Source organism: Carettochelys insculpta, chromosome 8 (genome assembly GCF_033958435.1).
Source record: "Carettochelys insculpta isolate YL-2023 chromosome 8, ASM3395843v1, whole genome shotgun sequence".
Lineage (NCBI taxonomy): Eukaryota > Metazoa > Chordata > Testudines > Carettochelyidae > Carettochelys > Carettochelys insculpta.
Genome location: NC_134144.1, coordinates 14,236,854 through 14,259,637, shown reverse-complemented (window position 1 = coordinate 14,259,637; position 22,784 = coordinate 14,236,854). Strand labels below are relative to the sequence as shown.

The 22,784-nt window shown below is 41.5% G+C and overlaps 2 protein-coding genes across 9 annotated transcripts in view; one reads left to right on the top strand and one right to left on the bottom strand.

The window, feature by feature from the left end:
* Positions 1-8,433, top strand: part of SPATS2L (spermatogenesis associated serine rich 2 like) — a 114,506-nt gene extending 106,073 nt beyond the window's left edge. For all 3 annotated transcript variants that reach the window (XM_075001809.1, XM_075001808.1, XM_075001810.1), the window contains 4 exons: positions 867-976; positions 3,001-3,103; positions 5,394-5,599; positions 6,841-8,433. In XM_075001809.1, the coding sequence (XP_074857910.1) occupies positions 867-976; positions 3,001-3,103; positions 5,394-5,599; positions 6,841-7,239 (818 nt within the window). In that variant the 3' untranslated portion in view covers positions 7,240-8,433. The remainder of the gene's footprint in view (positions 1-866; positions 977-3,000; positions 3,104-5,393; positions 5,600-6,840) is intronic.
* The window catches only part of KCTD18 (potassium channel tetramerization domain containing 18), a 40,465-nt gene that overhangs the window by 6,339 nt on the left and 11,342 nt on the right, over positions 1-22,784 (bottom strand). For 4 of the 6 annotated variants that reach the window (XM_075001814.1, XM_075001813.1, XM_075001811.1 and 1 more), the window contains exons 6-7: positions 22,263-22,371; positions 14,205-16,843 (exon numbers count right to left, since the gene is read on the bottom strand). In XM_075001814.1, coding sequence (XP_074857915.1) covers positions 16,357-16,843; positions 22,263-22,371 — 596 coding nt within the window. In that variant the 3' untranslated portion in view covers positions 14,205-16,356. Of the gene's footprint in view, positions 1-8,625; positions 11,124-14,204; positions 16,844-22,262; positions 22,372-22,784 lie in introns of those variants that run through there. The other 2 variants (XM_075001815.1, XM_075001816.1) reach the window with 2 other exon arrangements.

The following is a 22,784-nucleotide window of genomic DNA, read 5'->3' as shown; positions in this document are numbered from 1 at the left end:
AAGTTTTGTTACATAAATTAAATATTAATGTACTAGATAAACTGTGTAAGAGCATAAACTGTACTTGAAAACAAAACCATAACTCTTATAAATTAAACAAGCTATATATTAATAGAATTCTTTCAGAAGGGTATCAAATTGTCACAGTGAAGTAAAATACAGTATGCATCCAAATATAAGGCTGTTGACACACTTCCTGCATCTCAGCTGAGCCCTCAATGATTTTGTGTTTAAACAAAAAAACCCCAAAAAGCATCAGGAAGAGCTCTAAATGTGGAAGCGCAAGCTTAACTTTGAGTGGGGACTATGATTTTTTTAACATTAGACATGAAAGTTCAATCCATTTTTTGAACTACTCTGTGCACAGAAGTTCATGTGTATGGAATGCGTTTGGATGTGTTGGTAGCTTGGCATATTGTATGTGTTCCACATGTTGACATACAGTGGGTGATGTTCAACCCTGACCGTTTACTCCATGGAGCTCCGACGATTTATACCAGCTAAGGATCTACGCCTGGTTTCCACACCTTTGCCACAGATTTCCTGAGTGACCTTGGCATGTAGAGCATGTAGACCCAGGGATGATATTGTGTAATAAATTAACATAAGCAAACTTTTTCCAAGCTTTCCAGCTGCACAGAGCTCCTCTTCTCAGACATGAAGAAGAGCTCTGTGTAAGCTCGAAAGTTTGTGTGTCTCACTAGCAGACATTGGTCCAACAAAAGATATTACCTCAGCCATCTTGTCTCTCTAATATCCTGGGACCAACACGGCTAAAACTCTGTGCACAATGTTAAGGTACGGACAGTATTTAATTAAAAGGATTATGTTCCTAGCACTAATGTATTCTCGTTTATGCTTGGCAGTGGAAATCTTGACTGCTCGTCAGAAAAGAGCTGAGGAGCTAAAGAGACTGACAGACTTAGCTAGTCAGATGGCTGAGATACAACTGGCTGAACTCAGGGCTGAAATTAAGGTTAGTCTAACACGCCTCTTCCATTTGGATGTGCACTCTTTTTACATGCGTACTGAGCCTGTGCTGCTGCCCTAACTTTGTGTCCCTATTCTGTGCTATAAATGCTTACACCAAAATGTAGCTGACCATTTGTGGGTGTGGCAGAGAGAGGGGCCACCTCAGTACCTCTGGCGAGTCAATAGAAACTATTATGGAGGAAATCCAAGCTTTTAAATGGCATTGACGGGGCTTCTGCTCCGCTTGCATTCCAGCGTTATTAGTCCAAATTAGCTGCTGCCAATATTAAGCCTGTACGCACAAAGGCCAAATAACAACAGCCTCTGCACAATGGCAGAATGACACAAGCTCCTTTTCCACACTACCAAATTGATCCACCAATCAGATGCTTCTTGTATTCTGCTCTGAAACATACCAAGTCAGACTGCTGTGACCAGGAATGAGGCTGTCCCTCCAAAAATGGCTGCAGTAGAGAGTTTTTGAATTGTAACCAGTACCTTGAAGTGTACTGCTGGTGCATCGTTGTAGCACACCAGACCACCTTGCTGTGTTACACTTAAATGAAGCACACACGATCTTTTATAGGGGAAAAGGCAGTAAGGTGCATTTATTGAGAATACAGCAGTAGCATATGCTTTTCAGGCATTCACACACACAGGCACCATGCACACAGTCCTGCCAGATGATGTTACAGTTACCAGTCCAGAGTCTTGATCAATCTAGTGGACAGTTAGATAGATCACAGAGGGGGAGCAGAGCCTTGTCTGTCACAATCTGATGCTCTCCTGGAGTTGGTGGCAAGATGAATCCAAAGTCCCATGGCAAAGCACCCTGCTTTTATAATCCCTTTTCTCTGCTGAAGTCTGTGCATTCTGCTGTGTCAGACCGTGACCGGTGTGTTGTCTTTTTTATGTCAGTCATTTCCAGAACATCTCCAAAAGGCTTGTCCTGTAATCAGTGGCCTTTGGGGTGCCTGCTCCACGCTTTAGAGTCATCAGTCTGCCAATCTGATCACTTCTTGTACTGATGGTTCTTCTCTGACGCTGTTAAGTCTCTCTCTACCCATGCTTTGCCCCTCCTTTCTTGGCCAACTGACTCTGAGGATAACCTTCGCACCTTTATCTCGACACAAACATATCACTTTCACACATAAACAAAAATGTTACAAGGACTTTCAAAGAAAAGTATTGTGCCACAGTATCTCATATTGGGCAAAGCAAAGGGCATTGTAAATCAAGCAATTATGACGTCAGCCTCCAACATTCCTCTAATCTCCTTAACAGAGACACAGTATTAAAACTCTGTCTTTTTACTTACTAAACTTTAAAACAAAGAGGCATATATTCAATTAAAGAACTTAATTAATAAAAGTAATAAAGTGTTGAACTGTTACCATGTTATCTTACATTGCTACATTATAAAATCTAAAATATGATTATAAAGAGAATAAAACTTTCAACTCCAACAGCTCCCTCCCTTCCCCCTGTGGAGGCATGTGCGATAACCAGGAGCGGCTACAATTTTCAGCTCTGTAGGGCCCCATGGGGCAGAACTCTCAGGGATGGTGCCCGGAGACTTATTTCTACCCTGTGGTACCTGTCAGAGAGGCGGAAGCAAAGCTACCAAAGCTTCCACCAGGTTCTGAAACATTTCCCTGGAAATCAAAGGCAACTGTGAGGCTGAACGATCACCAGGTCACTTTGGGCCTGATTCCATTTACACTAAGTTGCCTTTGTACTGCTCTCGCAGTCAAAAGGGGCCTTAAACTAAGTGTACCTGTACAGTGTAATTTACAGGTACATTAAGGTCGCTTTGCACTACCAGAGCTTAATACAGGATAGTAAACTACTCCTGTTTTATCTGCCCACATTCTGTACAAAGAGCCTGAGCACTGGTGGATGACAGACAGCTGAGATCATACAGTGGCCTCAGGATAATTAGCATTAGGGGGATTTCTTCAGCATCTGTATAATGAACGGGGATACATTAGAATGCGAGGCAGTGTTCATTTTCATGTATTTTTGTAGCACTTCGTGAGTGAACGCAAATATGATGAAGAGCTGGGTAGGTCTGCCCGGTTCTCCTGCGACATAGAACAGCTAAAGACCCAAATTCAGCTCTGCGGAGAAAGTAAGTTCTAGTGATTTTCCAAGTAAGTGTTGTGTGACTGTGGTGCCTGTTTGACTTCTCTATACTAGCATGGTATCTAGGGCCCAAAATCGGCCCTGGCGTCAGAGGGAGAAACCGCACTGTTTTCAGAAGATTTGTATTGTTTTTGCAGGAGCTGTTTTTGGCATAAGGTATTTTACTCCAGCCTTCCTACAGCTCTTATCACATGTCTGCTGCTATCATGTTTCCTGATGTAAAATTTGGCCTCTTTTATTCTCATTATATTGTGCAAGTGTTCACTTGTTTGTACAAAACAAATAGTTCACTACTTCTCTTCTTCCCTTAGTTCTCCACCAAACTTTCCAACCCCCAAAAACCAAAAACAAAACCCCACCCAAGAAGCCCTGTTGTCGCTCATGAGCAAACAGACATGGCATGGTGGAGGAAAAATCATTTCAGAAAGGAAAAAACTTCCAGTTTCAGGTTTCCAAGGAATTGTTATAAATAGCAAGAAAAACAAATCATGAATCTGCTAGAATGAATCATGTGATTACATAGCCAAAAATTGTATCCCTCAAGTCACAAACAGCTTAATGCACTAGGCCATGGGGATGGCTATCGCAGACCAGTCTGAGAGTACTTGGTCTGTGAAAGCAGTCATTCCCAGCCAGTTTGGAGGAAAGCCTGGACCACCAAATAATGCATCTAACTGGGCACAGTGATCTCACAGAAACTATCGTAAGCCCTAAAGCTTACGAATTTGAAAGTTCTTTGATCTTTGTCGTAGATAGTATAACCAATCTTTGCTTAAATTACAGGCAGCTGCAGTGAACTTCACAGGTTTGTTATTTAAGCCTTGGCTCATCAGAGCACTTAGCTATCTCTAAGCACATGAGTAGAGCCACTGAACTGAGAACATTAAAATCTGTAGAGCTAATGGTATTGACGATGGTGGTGAGACTGTGGTCTAGTAGGTAGAAGTTGGACTGTGGCTCAAGAGACCTTAAATTCATTCCTAGATTTGCTGGAGTAGTCAGTTCTCTCTGTGCCCTTAGTGTTCCCCATCTTTGTTCAGCTTGTCTATTTAGTTTGTAAGCTCTTCAAGGCAGAGACTGCGTGTCTGTATATGGTCTATCCTTGTGGGACTCTAACCGAGACTGAGACCTTGAGATACCGCTTTAGTACAAATTATAACTAATAATGTGTTTATACATGTGCCTGTGCTGAAAAGATTGTTGAATTGGGACCTTATTGCAGGAACAGTTAACACAAAGTTTGCGCAAAATAGGAAACGTGAGGTTTGAGCAGCCAGGCAGGGCAAGCTGCCCAGTTGGACAATGGGGGTGATGGACAGAGAGATTTTAAAGTTTTCCAGCTGCTCTCTCTCTCCAAAGTGCAATCATCTCTTTAAAACACAGTACATCTTCATTGTAGTGGAAAATACTTACTGTGTTAAAAAGCAAGCCACCCACTTTACGATAGGGAGCTTGATGCTTGCACTGGCTTCCACACCAGCCTGTCTGTCATAAAGACAATGGCAATGTAGACTTCAATGCCAGCGTATCTTAGATCCTCTCAGATTATAAAAGGAAGATGGGGTGTTCGCTGTTTTGCTCTGTGCTATTCGTAATATGGAATTTAAGGTATTTTTGCTAAGAGGACACCTATTGGTGGGAAATATGTTCCACCAGGTACGAATAAACAAGTGATTTAGGAAACTCCACAAAACCCAGCTAGTGCTTGGTTTGTAAATATACTTGGGAGCAGGAGGCACGCTCTTTTTTCATCGTAGTGTTGGAGAGATGGATGCTGAGCATCCAGTGGGAACCTTTCTGTCAGTTCCTTGTCTTCCCCCTCCCACCCCTCTCCAGTGATTTCCACCTGCCAGCTGGCCGCACAAATCAATGCCTCCCCACCTTCCCCATGCCCCCCACCCACTGTGATCAGATCTTTTGCAGTGTTCAGGAGGCTCAGGGGAGAAGGGGGAGGACTGAGGAGGTGGTGCACTCAGGAGGGGGTGGAAATGGGTGGGAGGGGGCAGGGTGAAGACAGGGCCTCAGGCAGAGCTAGGGGACAAACACTTCCAAGTTGATGCCTGTGCCTGGGGTAACTCCACTGGGGTCAGTGGGTTGCACCATGATTGCCCCCTCATCTGAAAACAAATGTTTTGTGGAGCAAGGCTGTGTCACAGATTAAAGGCCTTGGACCTGATTTTGAAATGACTCCACTAAATGCTGGTGTAACTGAGAGAAGAATCTGGGCTTGTGTTTTGGTGCTGATGCTGTGGCTGATGAGTATTTTTGTTTTGTAGTTTCTCATCCAAAGAACAGTTACTCTTCAAGAGCACCATGCAGTTCAGTGCTGCTGTCAGTGACTTCGCATGGGGCAACTGGCAAGCAAAGTCCACATTCCCGAAAATCCTCTAGTCACACCAAGAACTTTGATAGTAAAACGGCCAACACTAAAATCGCCAGTCCCACAGAATCATCTCCCCAAGTAACCCCCACAAATAAACAGGTGAGATATGAACTATGTTGAAGCTCAACATTCACAAACGCATGGGGAAGAAACCCAATACCATTCTGCAATATGTCACGTGCAATTCATCTGTGACAGAGGAATGGACAAAATGAACTAGGAGGTGTTCTCTAACTCTGCTTTCATGACTGTGTGGAACATATGTGATGGAGGAACAGAAGAATTGCTATGCCAGGAACAGATCAATGCCCTGTGACCAATATTAGTTGCTTCAGAGCCAGGTTTTTAAAACCCTGCATGATACCTGGTTGCCCTACACTATGCTATGGGGAAATGTATATTCCTGACTGCGGGTAAGTCATCAGCTCATGCCTTCACGACTTGGTAGATCTTGAAATTTGAAATCTGCTTGGTATCAAGAGAATTTTATTATTCCACAAGCTTAACAGTTCTCCTTACTACTTGTGACATATTTATGTGTGTCACTCCAGGAGCACTCTGCAATGTCCTTGTCATGTAGTGCTTATTTAGGTAAAACTCCCGAGGAAGTCAGGCTGATTTTTGCCTGCCCAGGGACTAGAAGCTTAGATAGCTCCATAAAGAGAAAATAAATATTCTGTAACTTCAGGCTATGCATAGAATCTGCTGCCTCTACAACTACACAGACAACCACATTCCACTGCTGATAAAAACTTGCTCTCCATGGGGGGCGGGGCGTGATAAACAAAGTGGGCGTGTCTCCCATCCTTCTGGATTCTTAGCAAAAATCTATGTGGAAAGAAAATGGTTGTTTCTTTCTGCATATGTTATTGTAATATGTACACAATGCTTTACTATCGGAAAGAATAGTAGTTGGGTTCTTGCGGCTAAGGGGGATCAAAATGAACCAGGCCTAGATCCTCAAAAGATTTAGGTGCCTCACAAATCAATGGGAATGAAGCACCTAAATACCTTCCAGGATCATGGCCCAGGTTTTTTATTACTTCTTAACTTTGCTGTTGGTGTTTCGGTAGAGCTGGTACCTCATTTCCTTTTGACCGACTCACAAGTTTGCCAACAGCTCAGGTGCCAACTCTGCAGTAATTTTCTTGTAGATGTAACTTTTTTAACAGAGTTCTAAGCTTTTGTGTTCTGTTGCATACATGGTTAAACAATGCACTGGCTGCATTACAATTTTGTTCTGCATATATTTATTAATATTCATCATGTTATATTTGTTTTTAACAAAATCTTTTAAGGGGACGTGCAATCTAACAACCATTCTTTCTTTTTCTTGGTAGAATGGGTCATCTAGCCAGAGACGAAGATTTAACTCACAGTATCATGGTGTCCGCCTCAATGGGTCTGTCAAGTCACGAGGTGCCAGTAATGAAACAGACCAAAATAATACAAAAAGCAATTCCAGATATGAACACAGAAGACAACAGCATAATAGTTTCAGACCTAAAAACAAAGGATCTGTGAAAAATCAAGACCAATCCACAGCTACAAGGACCACAGAGAATCTATCACACACAGAAAAGACCCCAAGAAAGCATCGTGCATCAGACAGCACTGAGCCCAGACCATTCCGTAGCAGTGTTGCGAAGGCATCTCAGTGCAATTTGTGCCCAGCAAGAATAGAGGTCTCTGCTGATGCGACTGTTCTTTCAGTGCCAGCTGTGACTTTGGTGGCTTAAATTCTCACTAAGAAGAGACACAGAGCAGATTTATCTTTTTTCCATTTCAGTTTCTCGCTCAAGGTGCTAGTCGAAATGCTGAGAAAAAAAACTAGTCTGTCAGAAAACAAAATCAAGTTAAATCAATGGGTATTTTTATTGATTCCAAATAATCAGCAGCAATTCTCCTCATACTTTCAAGGCTTTGTTCAATGTACTCAAAGTTATTTTGTCACAACAATGCATTTTAGCTAGTCAGCATATATTTCTTAGAAAAATTAAATCTAGGCTGAAAAAAAATAAATGGAAGATTAAATGTACAGTAGCAAGATGCCTGCTATTGATGTGGTTGTACCAGTCCACTCTGTTGTTTTTAGAGTAGCTAATTTTTAGGGGGAAAAAATTAACAAAGTTCATACATCATGATCAGCAATGAAAACAGACACTCTTGTAGAATTCTTCTGCACAACGCTAGAAAGCTCTCTTTCTCTCCATATATAATATATATTATATACACTCATGCAGTATTGCTCTATACGAAACCAATTAAAAAGCGTAACGCATTTGATTTGTCTGTTATTTGATAGTGAAATTCTGTAAAATGAAGTATAAATTGTATTCAGTACATAATATATTGGTATTTTTCATTGGTGAACTACTCAGTCTGGAAAAAAGTTCATTTCTCACATTTGGCACGTATATAATCAGGATTATCCAGGTGCCCAGTCCAATTTTCCACCTTTATCAGCCACTTTTATATGGCTGATTGGAATTATTTTTTGTCTAAGAAAAGTTGCAGTTGAGTCCAAACTATTTTTCTCTGTTTTTGCCATAAGAACCATCTCTCCTACAGGAGAACTATGGTGCTTATACAGCTTTTATGCAACATGCACCAGAACTGTACTGTCCAATAGGCTGACAGCACGATGTAGTGAAGCAGCTTGTTAGAGCCACACATGTGGAGCACCCTCTGTGCACATGCCCCATCACTTGGTGGGTCAAGCACATGGTGGAAGCAATGGACATGGCTCATCCTGCATCTCAGGGCAGCGGGACTTGGTGCGACTTGGAGTGACTCACGGCACCAGGGTTCAGCATAGTATTCATAGCGGTGGGCCTTGGAGTGGTGGGGCTCTGGTGAGTGACTGGCAGTTTGCATGGGGGCAGGGGGGAAATGTCTGGCTGGAGGAGAGGGGCTTGGGGGTGCCGGCAGTGACTAGCTGGCAGGGAGGGGCTGTGGCAATTGCTAAGTTTTTGGACACCGCTGCACTACAAGGTGGAGATTTACATTTACGTGGATATCCACATCCACTTGAATTTTAAAATTCCTAAATAGTTTTAATAGTTTGGTCCTAAATTTCAAAACTTTATTTATTTATTTATTTATTTATTAAAAGCTACACTCTAAAATCTCTGTGTGCTGCTTTGCAATACAGATTGAACCTCCTGTGGCAGACTACAGGCAGCACACTACAAGAGCCCAGTGGAAGGTAAATACACTGAGAGCTGGGTTGGTAGGTACCTTTTTGTTCTCTACCTAAGCTCACGGAGTGTGATCCAGCGGCCAAGGTAGGCAGTTGAAGCTCATTAAGAATCAGTTTGCAGCAAAAAGACTAATCAGACACCTGTTGCCAGTTAAGGGCTTCTGGCTCATTATAAAAGGTTTTCCTTCCAGGTAGAGATGTGTGGGGAGAGAGAAAAGGAGTGGACCAGGAAGAGAGGCTGGAGGACTGAGGTTTTGAAAGAGAGAAGCGGCTCAGCCAGGTACAGGAGGAAGGTGATAGAGGGAAGTAGTGGGAAAGTGGCCCAGGTAAAAGCTGCTGTGTTTGGGGCAGGGGGAAAGCCCCATCTAGGGTTCCTGGGCTGGAGCCCAGAGTAGTGAGTGGGGCTGGGCTCACCCCCAACCTTCCCGACACTGGGGCATCAGAGCCTTGCTTCTTGGTACTTGCCTTTGATGAGAATGGCTTGGTAAAAGGAGACACTTGTTTCTGGAAAGACCCAAGGCAGTGGAAGGGCCACTATGAGTCTGTGAGGTGCACAATAAAATCCGCTAAGAAGCGCAGAACCCCTAGCAGGCCATCAAGGGACTTATCACACTCTCTAAACTGGGATTCTCTGGTTTGGCATCTGTGGTCTGGCAAGACCACGGATGTTTCTGGACCGGAGAGCCCCAGCAGCTGGTAGGGCCAGTGGCAGCAGGGCTGAAGGCCAGGAGCCTGACTAGTCTGGCAGCCAGGAACCAAGACAGGATGGTGCAGCAGGTCTGGTGGCTTGGAGCCCTCCAGGAGTAGCTGCAAGAGGTCTGATGACCCAGCTGCAGGCAAGAAGTGAAGCTGGGCAGCCAGTGGCCACAAGGCTGACAGCTGGGGTCAGGAGTGTAGTTGGTCTGGTGGTTGTGGCCAGCAACTGGGGCTCTGAGTGGAGCCAGCGGTTGTGGTGGGGGCCTGAAATTGACCTCTCCTAGTCCAGCAAATTCCCACATTTGGGACTGGTCAGGTCCTGAGTGTGCCAGACCAGAGGGGTCCAAGCTGTGCCAAACCATGAGTTTCTCATTTATTTATACTCATCTTTGCAGCAAAAGACACCCACAGCGTACACTTTGGGCCTAAGTAAAAGTCCCACAAAGGTCAGGTCTTTATCTATTGCTGTTCTAGTGCTTTTGTCCTTATGTGTTTATCATTTATCTTACATATTTGAGCCCTCACCTGACATTCACTGATCTCAAGTAGTCTTTCAACTAACTTCAGTAGATTCTAGCTTAATCACTTACTTTCTGTACTGGACTAGAGTCCACTACCCTTAGTCACACTAAGTAGCACTTTGAGCCACAAAGTCTACTGACTTCAAAGGGACGGCTTGTGAAGTAAACCTATTACTTAGCATAGGGTATCAGAGCCTGGCTTTCTGTCAACTTATTGATAAAATGCCTAAATAGATACTTAGGCTACGTCTACACTTCTGGGAAGATCAGCCCCGTCAGGATTGATCTTCTGGAGTTCAATTTTGCACGTCTGCTGGAGATGTACAAAATCCATCTGTCTGGGGTCAGCAGTCGATCCCTGTACGCCTTGCTATCGCAAAGAGTAAAGAAGGTCAACAGGAGAAACGCTCCCACTGACCTCTCTCAGTGAGGACAGCCAGGTAAGTCTATTTCAGATACATCAATTCTAGCTACACAATTACCATGGCTAGAATTGCATATCTGAAATCGACTTACCAGGCTAGTGTAGACCAAGCCAGATTTGTAGCTGCCTAATTGTTATTAGATGGCTTTATTCAGTTGCACTACATGATTGTTCTGTCTATTTACCCCTCAAAATTAAAAAAAAAAATTTCTCAAAGCATAAATATCCTCATTTGCTTTTCAAATAAGGGCCATTATTTATGCCCAATTTTTGGTCACTTCTTTTAATGACATCAGTGGAAATTTCCAGGTATATAGTTGGCTGTATGTGACTCTAAGAAGCAATTTGTGTCTCTTCATCTTGGCTATGGCTAAACTAGAAGCATCCGTTGACAGACATTTGTCAGAAGAAATTTTTCTGACAAAACATCTGTCGACAGAGTGCATGCAGACACTAAAGCAGCTCAAAAGAGCGATTCGCTCCGTTGACAGGCTCTCAACAGAACAGACAACAGGAAGCACAGCAGAGAGGGCTACACAATGTCCTGGAGACCCTGGCTGTCGACAGAAGGCGCCTCAGAGCATCCACACGGCTCTTCTGTCAACAGAATCTGTTGACAAAGCCACTCTTCCTAATCTGGGAGAAGCAAGAGGTTGCCAGCAGAAGTGCCGAGTTCTGTCCACACACACTCAACAAATGCATTTTGCGTGTGAACGTGCAGCGAGTTTTGTCAAGGAAACTCCAGTTTTGTCAAAAAAACTCACTGGTGAAGCTGTGGCCCTTGAAAGAGAGGGAAGGAAAAAATAAAAATATAGAGATAAATGTTTCCTATTTAACATTTAGTTAGCAACAAGGCACTGCTTTCCTAATGCTCACCCTGAAGTTTACCAGGAAGCAGCTCTCTTAGCCAAGGGCTTGAAATGTATGTTCTCCATTTTAACCTCACAAGGCTCACTGACAGCATGTTGCAGATGGGTGATCAGACACATTGGGATTAATGCTAACCCGAGCTGCTGCTGTTTGCAAAGGAATGTAGTGGGGAGAAGTGGCTTCTGTTTTCCATAAAGTGGACTGAAGATGGTTGGGCTAGAGGAAGTTGTTCCATGGAACTGTGGGATACTTCAAGCTGACTTTCTAGCCCCAAGTCAAGTGGGGCTGTGTCTTTACTGCAAAGTGATAGTGCACAGAAACAGCTTGAAGCATTACTGAATGTTGCACCAGGAGCTCGAATAAGCTGCAAAACAGCTACGAAGCCTATCGGAAAATGGCTGAATCTTTAATGTAAATCAGAATGTCTGACAAACAGCTGGTCACAAGCCACCAGCTGGGGCAGAGGTATAAAATGGTAACCCAGGAAGGGGAGCTATCTTTCATGAGTCATCCAGATTTATTCACAAGAGCAAAACAAAAGACCTTTTTCATGAAGCTTACAAAGCAGTTAAATGCTATGACTTCATTTCCTGCAACTTCCCTCTCACCCCTCTTGCTGCCATATCACCCTCCGCTGAGCTTTTTCCTGAAGTGAACCATAGAATGCTTCTGCAGAGCTCTGCTGTAGCAGAATACACCCTTACTGCCTCACAGCCTACTCATTATCATTGGATTTGTGACTCATTTAATTACTTTTAGCAAGAATGGCTGGAGCCTAAAAGCAGCCAGTTGTCAGGAATCAGCTGATAGCTTTGTTCCTGCAAGAGGCACCTATGCCTTCCTGCTCAATTTCTCAGGTAAAAAAAGCTTTGATCTTCATGAACTGAAGAGAGAAGATTTTAAAAAAATGACATTCTCCTTTCACTGGCAAACATCATTCTCTCTCCAGCTACATCTGAACTGCTGGTGCTTGAACAGAAATTATTTAAAACTAGTTTCTTCTCTTCTCTGGAGAAGTATTAGAAAGTGAGACCATTGCACTGATTACAAAGATGAGAGGAGGCATTAAATAGCTACTGTATGCAATCTCTGTAGCCCAGCAGCTCCCAGGAGGAAGCATTTTAAGTGCAGAGATGGAACTAAAAACTAACAGTGAATAATAGCACAATCAACGATGCCATCTGTCAGCATAATTTATCCACTATTAGTCAGCTGTTTTCTTGTAAGGGTTACAGTAGGGGTGGGGGAACTTTTCTCACGCAGGAGCCACTGACCCGAAGAAAAATCAATTGGGAGCCACACAGAAATGGAACAGAGCAGTTAGTGGCTTTACAGATTTGACTGGCATTACATGAATAAGTGAGAGTGTGTAAGAAAGCACATAGGTATCTGTAGGAGACGCATACAAATAGCTGGGCATCGCTGATGTCATGAGTAGAGCAGAAGAGGTGACACAAAAACCGAGTCTAAACTATCATGACAGGTTGAGAAAATAGGCATTTTCCCTTCAAGTAATATCATTTGTTTATAATGACTAATTGCACTGCAAGTTGTAGAAGAACATCCTAAGCTATTTTAACCGCTGGACCCAATACTACTTATTATCTAAATCAGTAATATTTCTGTGGCTCTTTGATTAATAGCTTTTTAGCACTACCAGTACTTTCCCAAAGACTCAAAATGAACACGTGCCTATTGTATGAAATAACAGCAATTTGTTTCCATTAAGTAAAGTAAAAAATGAATGCCCCATATTTTAAAACAGATCATTGAATTACAGCTGCATGAATCACATGTGATAGTTGGTGACAACAGGCTTCTGTCTCACAGCCCCATGCTCAGTCACATGTGAACGATTTTCTAAGCATTAACTGAAATGGTACTCCTCTGCATCATTAACACTTGTGCTGCCAAATATTAGGCTTTTTGAAAACACAAAATTCAGCTTACACAAAGGGCTGGGAGACAATGTTAACAAGAAAATGACAGCAATGTCTAACCCATCAATCTAAAAAGGCAATACATTTTATATATCAGAGCATGGCCATTAGGCAACAGTGGCACAACGGATTGCTAGGCTGAAGTTACTTTCTGAATTCAGTTTCTTTTATAGATTTAACTTGGTACATTTTTCAAAGTACTCTGGTTATTAAGCACAAGTTGATAGAATACGTGTAAAATCCCAACTGAAGAACCAAGTCTCATGTTTTAATACAAACTCCCCAAATCTTTCACGTCACTTGGGGCTGCGTAAGCATTTGAGTGCAGTTGTACCATCCCATACAAGGTTTCCTTTTGCTGAAACAGACTATTTTGATTTAACATAGCAAACTTTCAAGACGTTAGTCACTGGCAGGAGCTTAGTGCTGCTGCTACTCCTCAATAAAAATTGTTTGCTAGTTACAGGTTGCAGCTATTGAATATATAAGATTGGAATGTTAACATCCAATTATACACACACTGGTGATGTGAAAAATCGCACAATAACTTTACAGATTGAAATAATGGATAAAAAAGGATATTTATGTCTCAAAAACTAAAGGAAAGCATGTTTGTGCCCATGCCATTAATAATGGGCTTGTGCCAACTTCCAGTTAAGCCTAAAGAGAATGTGATCAATTACTTAAAATAATCCTGTTTTCACTTCCCCATTGCCTGCAGTCTGCTCCACTGTCTCATCTACCACTTGAATCTTGTGCAAAATTGACTGTAAAGCCTGATGCAGGGCCAGTCTTTACTACAAGTCTTTACAATGTATAACACAATGTCTAGGTCCTGACCAGTGCCTCTAAATGCTATTGTAACGTTTGTTTATTTCTCTTCCCACATGCTCTGGAGCAATTTATTTCAGTCTTCCACTGGACTGTTCAGGCTTCTGAGCATCTGTCATGTTATGGAAACAACAAGAAGTCCTGTGGCACCTTATAGACTAACATATTTTGGAGCATAAGCTTTCGTGGGCAAAGACCTGCTTCATTTGCCCATGAAAGCTTATGCTCCAAAATATCTGATAGTCTATAAGGTGCCACAGGACTTCTTGTTGCTCTCGAAGATATAGACTAACATGGCTACCTCTCTGATACTTGTCATGTTATGGAATGTGGTAGTAATATTTATTTAATAATAATAGTAATCATAATACTTGCAAAAAATACTACCAAGACAGATGACCTAAACGGTGAACTAATGCCAGCACAGAAAATTGCACAAGATTTTTCCTGAAACATGTTTTTTGCAGATGGATAAAATAATTCCAAATTATTACTGACCTTTAGTGTATATTTTTAAATTGTTTAAAATCAAACACCGAAGAGGTGGCAGGAAGGAAATAGTCTTAGGCAACTTATTTGAAGAAAGATTAAAAAATACATTACAAACACTGTCAGTATGAAATAATGAGTAAACAGAACATCTATAATTCAGACTAAAGGACCAATTAACAAAAGGAAATGACAGAGTATACAATTTTAGCATTTTCCAGTAATGTTTGCTCTCTTTTACATAGTCTAAACTTTAATTTAAAAATATCAAAGTTTCTATCTTGGGCCATTAAAGATGCAAGCTAGCCATCAGAATTTAAGCTGATGGCCAGAAAACTGCAGTTTTGCCAATGTCCATGATATTTGGTGTTTTTCATAGCATTTCAGCAACAGGAGTTGTGTTATTACACAAGACTCACTTTTTAAAAATACCTAATGTAAGCTAAGTTGCTAGCCTTCATAGTTACACAGGAGATCTTGAAAAAAATGCGCTTCCTAAAATATTTTGAGAAGTCTCATGATTAAAGTCCAGCATGTGATTTTTGTACACTTGGGGTTGGCAATGTTAAAACTCTTTTTAGTCAAGTAAGACCAGCAAATATATGTAAAATATAAATTGTATTAACAAATGTTGGTCTAAACACCCGAGAAGAATCAAGGCACTTCTTCAAAACATTGGCACAAATTCTGCATTGCTACCTTGGGATAACTCTGCAGTACCCATTGATTTCATTGGAGTTGCTACAGATGTACACTGGTGTGACTGAAAACGGTATTCAGCCCAGTATTTTTGTTATTTGTCCACTTTTCAAAGTAGGACTCAAATGTTTCGTTACATAAGCTGGCAAGAGGCTGAGCTTGTCTTTGCTCATGCGTAAGAGTCCTGCATATATGAAGGGAGTAGGGGAGACCAACGCAATCAGAGCTGTGTGTCTGGCATAAGAGCCTGCCTGCAATTGTAGGAAATGGGGAGTCACAGTACTGCGATGCTAGGCAGTTTCCAATTCCTAAGGAATACAACATAAGTCAAGCTTCCCCATTCAATTCCTCACTGGAGATCATGCCCCCTTGCAAATGTAATATGGCTCAGTTCTCTGAAAAGATCCTGCATTATTGCTTCCATGACAAGCTACTCCTCCTTACATTTCTTAGTCCTTCCTCTGTGGCAGGTAGGAATATGACTCCCTTCACTGCTATTTTACTGCTCTTCCTATATTCTCCTCAAAAAGCACTTTGAAGCCAGCAACCCTGCTCCTTATTCTAGGTAACTCAGATTCTTTCACAGTGTCCAATATTTTACACACCTGGACAACAGACAACTGAGTGGGGATCTACAACTAGGTCTCCCTCATTATTAAATCATGTGACCTACATTTTTCAATTGTAAAATTCAAATCTGGAACTTAATTTTAGTCTCAATTTTTAAAAAACTTTTCCCTTTGTTTATAACTGAGTTAGCTAGATTTGGCTTGCTTGTGTATGTGCATGTTCTGTTTTTCATGACACTAACACCATGACAATGTGATTTAAGTAAATATGTGAGATGGTCACAGTGTATTGCAAAAATGTGTTTTGGTTTTTTTTCCAAAATCCACACGTCCTGTCCCCATTCCAAAAACTTAAAAGTAAAACAAGAAAAATCACAACTAACTGCAAATCTTAAAACCTTCTGCCCATGTACGTCTTACTAGCTTTTTACACAATACCTTGCCAGCTTTAATAATAAGTTATAATCCAGGATGTTTGTCCCTTGATCCTGGGTCAGAAACTTTTTAGCAGATCATTCCAAGAAATCTCTGCTCCCCACACTGAGGAGTTGAACATTATCATCCAGTTTGTCATTCTCCATATTATTCTTGATCTTACTATTCACAGTTGATAAATCAATTTTTTTCTCTTAGTGATGCAGCAGTAGTAGGACTTTCAACAGTGGGAACTTCTTGTTGACCTGTTGTACTCAGCGAGGAAGAGGACTGAGATGGTGATGCAATACATAGTGGAGTCCGCTTCAGTTTTACCACACGAGTGGCTGTGGGTTTCTTCGACGTTGAGTTGTTGAATGTAGTTTGACAGGTTGCCCCACTTTCAACATCTTTAGTTCCATGAGATGCCTGAGAACTTGTAGGCAATGATATACATGTTGCTGCTTCAGTTTTTTGCACTACTTTGCGGCGTACCGAACTGTTGCTGGTCGGTCGCTTAAGAGTTATAGCAGAATGTGAAGATGTGCTGCAGGCATCTAGCTTTAATGCAGCTGAGTTCTTGACTTTGATGTGGGTACTTGTTGAGGGACCTGAAAATCTAATTGGCTTAGGACCGACTTTCACATTCTGACTATCTTCCTCCTCTTCAGTAAAATCTATTAATCGTCTGTAAAACAAAGGACTGCCTCTAAAGGAGCAATTTAGGTATTTTAGTTATTCTGTGCATCACACATAACTAAGCTATAACTATGGAACAGCTTTTCTGCAACATTCACCCACAAATCTGACACAGGTTGAACCTCTCTAGTCTGGAACTCTTGCATCCAGCAATATTGGTATCCATCATGATTTTAGTTAGCTGGATGACCACTTATCATAGGTGTAAGTATGATAGCAAGTTTATTGCCTATAAGCAATTTCTTCCAACCAACCAGTTACAATTAGGTTGTTTAAACATACAGGGGGATATTTATTTTTTAAAGGGAGTACTTTACCAAAAAAGGTTGAGAAACACTGGTTAAAACAGCTATAGGAAAAGCAAAGATGCCAAATTAAAAGAAGATTCACTAAAGACTTTCAAGAAAACAAAGAGTAAGAGATAGGATCATCGGACAATAGGATATCAACAAAGAAGACACATTTATGTTCTTGGCAGAAGCACTTCAACAAGCACTTTCAGTCTCTGTAGCAATTGAAAATGAACACGTGCCAGGAAGATTTAAATTAGTTAATAAAAATAAAACTGGTGGAAATCCAAGTTACACTAAAACAGCAGACAAAGAAATTAGAACTTCTGAAGGCTAACAACAAAAGTAATACTGGAATCAAGCTAAAAGTAGGCCAAAAAGAGAATTAGTAAATTTATATATAAAAGTCTGGGTGGAGGGGATAAAATGGGAAGCACAGAAATTGAAGTGAAGCATATATAATTTTGTCAATAATTTAAAAAGGTATTAAGGTAAAAAGAAGCAAATTATTTATCTGTAATGCTGGACCTTGAAAAAGACAAGGGAACTGTTACTCACTGATAAGAGGAGAAAGCCTATAAAAATGAGTATGAAACAAACTATATTTAAGTATTTGCCACAGGGAGAACTCTGAGGAGTTGGCAAAGAAACACTGCAGATATAATTGACCTGAGCTTGAGGAGAGAGTTCTTGCAGTGATCACCAAGAGACATTCAACTAGGAAGTCCATACAACAAATAGAATGGGAACTACCTGAGTAGTTAAAGAACAGATTTAGATATACTATAGAACAATGGATATTTTTGTGCACATGTAGTGCTTTGGAACAAAAGGGACTGTGGCGCGCACTGTGGATTCACACGGGAAGAATGAAAGTATTCCAAGGTCAAGTTATTCACTAATTTTGTAAAACTGGGAAAAGCCAATATGAGGGGAAAAGGCAACTCCATTGAGACTGATCTGCAAAACCAGTGTAAGGTAATGAGGCAAAGGACGTTTTCTGAGACACATGAGAAAGGAATGTATCTTCAATGCCCATATAATAGATACCAGAACAAAAAGAAGATGCGGGGAGGGCAAGGAAAGAAAACTAATAGTCTAAAATCTTCAACCCACTGCTTATCAGCACTAATTAACAATATTCCCATAGGAATAAATAAGATTATTTAATGGCAATTAAAAAACATTATAGACTGTTTCATCAGAAGAATAGGGTGGATCGAAGATTTCAAGGGGGTGGGGGAGGGGGGTGCTGAATCAATTGCTTTCCTTGCACCAAATGCCTTTGTCACTCCATGGTTTTATATTATACAGTAAACCCTCGATTTACGTGGAGGCTGTGTCCTGGTCCACCTCCATGTAAATCAGATTTTGCATACATTGGTGGGGGGGAGAGGGAGCTGGGGAGATCCCCGACTGGGGTCACTGCTCCAGCTGGCAGCTCCGGCTCCCCCTGCGGACAGGCAGAGGTCAGTTTGGTGTGGGCGGTGTGCCTCCTGCTCCAGCCACCTGCCATGCAGAGCAGCCATGGCGCAGCATGGCCCCAGGGCTGCCTGGACAGCGGCAGCTCCAGCCGCAGCACTGGAGCCCTGGGCAGCTCCAGCCGCGGTGTGGCTTGGCCACGGGCAGCTCCATCTGTGCCTGTTCCTCTCTGCCCCCCGCTGTTGCAGTGCTGGGCAGCTGCAAGGCAGGAGCAGCCTCCTAAGGAGCCCCTGTGCCAGCTGGCAGCACGGGGAGTAAGCAGTGAGGCAGGGTACAAGGAAGTAGATTTCCCCCTGGACTCAACTTGTGTTAATATGAAAACATGTAAGTTGAGTCCGCACAAAGCGAGGGTCTACTGTACAAATGAAAACATCCCACTGTGAAGGAATCTAACATTTGTGCTTTTTCATATTGACTGTGCCTGTTAAAGAAGCACGAAAGCAAATTGAAATGGGCTACAGTTATGCCATTCCACTAGGTTTCAAACTGCCGTACTTCTGCATCGTGAGCGAAGAAAAAACATAAATAGTGTTCCCTGCAAGCTGAACTCTTTTGCAGACACTCAAGAGATGAAAATGCCGCCCAGCTGATTAGCAGACTGCCCACAGCTTGGTTTTGTGTTTCTATTGGTGGTGCACATTCCCACATACCCCAGTGCACATAAAAATTATTTTACACAGGTATGGAGAAAATCACACACAGATGGAAAGGATTATTGGAAATGTTGGAGGTAAGTTGAGGAGATATGGAGATACAAGGTAACATAGTTTGGAAGTGTACAGGAGGGAATGCAGGCTAGCTGACAATCTAATGGGAAAACAGATAGCCCAGATAACACAGAAATCCGTTTATGATTTCTCTGTAAAGAGTAACATGTAATCTTCAGAAAGTATGTAACTTTTCAAGTCATACTCATTGTGAGATGCACATATGAGTACTATTTAAGGAATAATATATGTATATTGAAACTATGCTTTGTGGATTTGGAAAAAAAACTAAAGATAGGTCTCAGCAATGGCTAATTTGGGCATGAAGGTCTTACCCCACTCTTTTCCATCTGGTAATGCAATGCAAGTTTCAAGTGTTTAACCTTGTGCCATACTAAAAGACTTTGAATGGGAATCCATCAGAGGCAATGAGAGAGTCAAAAATGCCTGACGGAAAAAAAAGAAATTTTACAACGTGCGGGGGTTTGCCCTATCTATGAATAGAAACAGGATCGTTTTGAATATGACAGGGTGAGGGGAAGGAAATCCATTAAATGAGGAAAACGCCTTGTGTGGGGAAGTGGGATCATGAATATTTGCATCCTAGTTCATCTGACAGCAGCCAGCTCTGCAAAAATAACCAACCCCTTGGGAGAAAATCTACTTTATTACACAGCAAAGGTACAAATTAATATGTGTACACCTAACTTTGCATTTTGACTACGTCTACACGGGCAACCTCTGTTGACAGGTTACAGCTACACACAAAAGCAGATCAAAAGAGCAAGCTGCTCCGTCGACAGAGAACAGCCAGACTGCCCGACCTTCTCTCGACAGAATCACTGACTGGAAGCCCTCTCTGTCGACAGAAGTGTCTACACAGGCACTCTGTGGACAAAACACTGTCAACAGAGGTGCTATACCTGATCAGGGAGAGACATAACCTTCCTGGCTGAACAGCTGAGTTTTGTTGACAGACTCTTGACAGAGTGCTTTAACTGTGTTGACACTTGACCAGTTTTGTTGACAAAAGCCCAGTTTTGTCAACAGAAGCTGCCTTTATGTTTTGTAAGGGCTGTAAGCACTTGTTTCCACCACAGTCTCTCACTGTAGTTAAACATTCTGTCTTTAATAACTCTAACTTTATTTGCAGGTGGGTGGACTAAAGTAAACTGGCAAATGTGGGACACACTGATGCTTAGAGAGCAGACTGTTTCGAATTTCTGGAAATAGCCAGTGTTAGGGACTAGATATCACAAGGGGAATGATACAAGGAGCTGTGGGAATAGGGCTTTACCTACTGCTAACCTGCAATGCAAAATTAGCACTGACATAACCCAGAGAAGAGACCTCGAGTGGCTGAAAGGTAGGAGACACCAGTGAGCTAACACCAGCTACAAAAAGAAATACTGCCTTCTCCTAAGAGCGAGGATGGGTAAGCTACAGCCCGTGGGCTAGAACTGGCCTGTTACTGAATCTCACCATGGCAAGTGTCTGCACCTGTCCACAAAGCTGGATCCAGGAGCACTGGCTAATCTGTTGAGGGCAGGAAGCCCTGAGCTACTGCACCCCTCCCTAGGTGAGTGAGTTCAACATTTTATATTTCTCTCTCTCTTAAAAAAAAGAAATTATGTGGCTTTTTACCAGTGTGTGGCCTGTGACTGATTTTTTTTTTCCTGTTAGTCAATGGCTCGTGACAGAAAAAAAAAGTTGCCTCACCCCTGTCCTGGTGGCATGGGTTAGCAAGTTAGCTACCAGTCCTGGATACCCCAACAACATCATACCAACAATAAACTAGGAGTAACGCAGCGTTAATTTTTACGCAGGGTCTTTCAGAAGAGTGTAAGAATAAAAGGAGCTCCTGGATGGCCACCAAAAAAGTGTAAGGCTGTATCTACAATACATTCCTCTTTCGAAAGAGGAATGTAAACGACAAAAATCAAAAATGCAAATGAGAACTGATTTACAAATCTTATGCTTCATTTGCATAAAGTTATCCGATCACTTTTTTGGAAGAGTGTTTTTTTTTTTTTTAATAATAAAAAAGCAGTGCAGACTGAGTCCTTTCAAAAAAAAAAAAAAATCCCCTTTTCTGAACGAACCCGTATTCCTGAAACAAATGAGGTTTACAGGGTCCTTTTGAAAAATGGGCCTCTTTTTTTTAAAGTACCCCATTCTACACCGCTTTTTTTCCTTTGAAGAAAATATCTTCTGAAAAAGTGATCAAATGAGATTGTGCAAATGAAGTACAAGATTTGTAAACCAGTGCGTCATCTGCATTTTCTATTTCCCTCATTAGCGCTCCTCTTTTGAAAGAGGAATGTAGTGTAGACACCGCCTAAGTTGGGAGGAATTCCAGCAGAAGGAAAAAAATACAGAAGAGGAAAAAAATTGGTAGAGAGATAAGAAGAGCACAGTAACTCTAGATACCAATATACAAACAGCTCAGACTGGTATATTTAAGGAGGTGAAGGAAGGTGAGAGAAATAAGTGAACAGTTAAATTTTAAAACACTATTCAGACAGATGTTTTATTCGGTTACCAATCCAATTATTAAAAGATAACTGGACCAGCAACTAGAACACAACCTCTAAAATTTGGAACTTCCTCTGCCCATTTTGAAGTGTGTGTTCGTGGGGAAGAACAAAGGAAGAGAATAAGGAAGACCATCCCATGGGCCAAAAATAAGTTACATTTCTTCAATTAAGGTCAAATTTGCAATTCTCTTCCCCCCAATAAAAACAAGATTTTTATCAAAAAATGGAAAGTGTAATGAAGAGACAATGAAGAATGAAAGATGAAAAATTCAAAGATCATTAAGTATTCCAGAAGATTACTTAAATGGTGTCTACAATTTGTAAGAAGCTAAGTTGTTTTCTCTTACAAAACCAATAATGCAATCTCAAGCAATCATTGAATTAGTGAATACCTTTTACGAACTGGAAACATATGATGGAGGCTTCCTTTTAAAGGACGTTCTTCCAGAGTCCAACATTCTATCAACTGGGGCATTCTCCAGTAGCTGAAACCTGAAGTTCCTAAGACAAGATAGTTAACATCTGAGGAAACATACTAAAAACGTGTATTTATGTAAATGGTTAGAATTATTATTATATTCAAGACCACTGCTTTAGAACTATGACTGACATAGTATTTCAATATTATCTGACTCTTAGTGGTCTCAACATAATGTCTTATGTGTTCCAGCCTGTCAAACCTTTGAGACTGTAGCCTGTCAGATATGAAGCTCATTACCCCTTGAAATTCATCTCCGTTTAACATTACCTGCTTAAGGAACACTTGAAAACTCATTTCAGTACAACTAAGGTAGCTGTATTACCTCATGACACCTACTCAGTTACAGAAAACATTCAAAACTATTTTTTTGACCATTTGGTGAAGAACAAAGCATTTGGAATTTCTTACAAGTTTCTACAGAGGAATAACTACT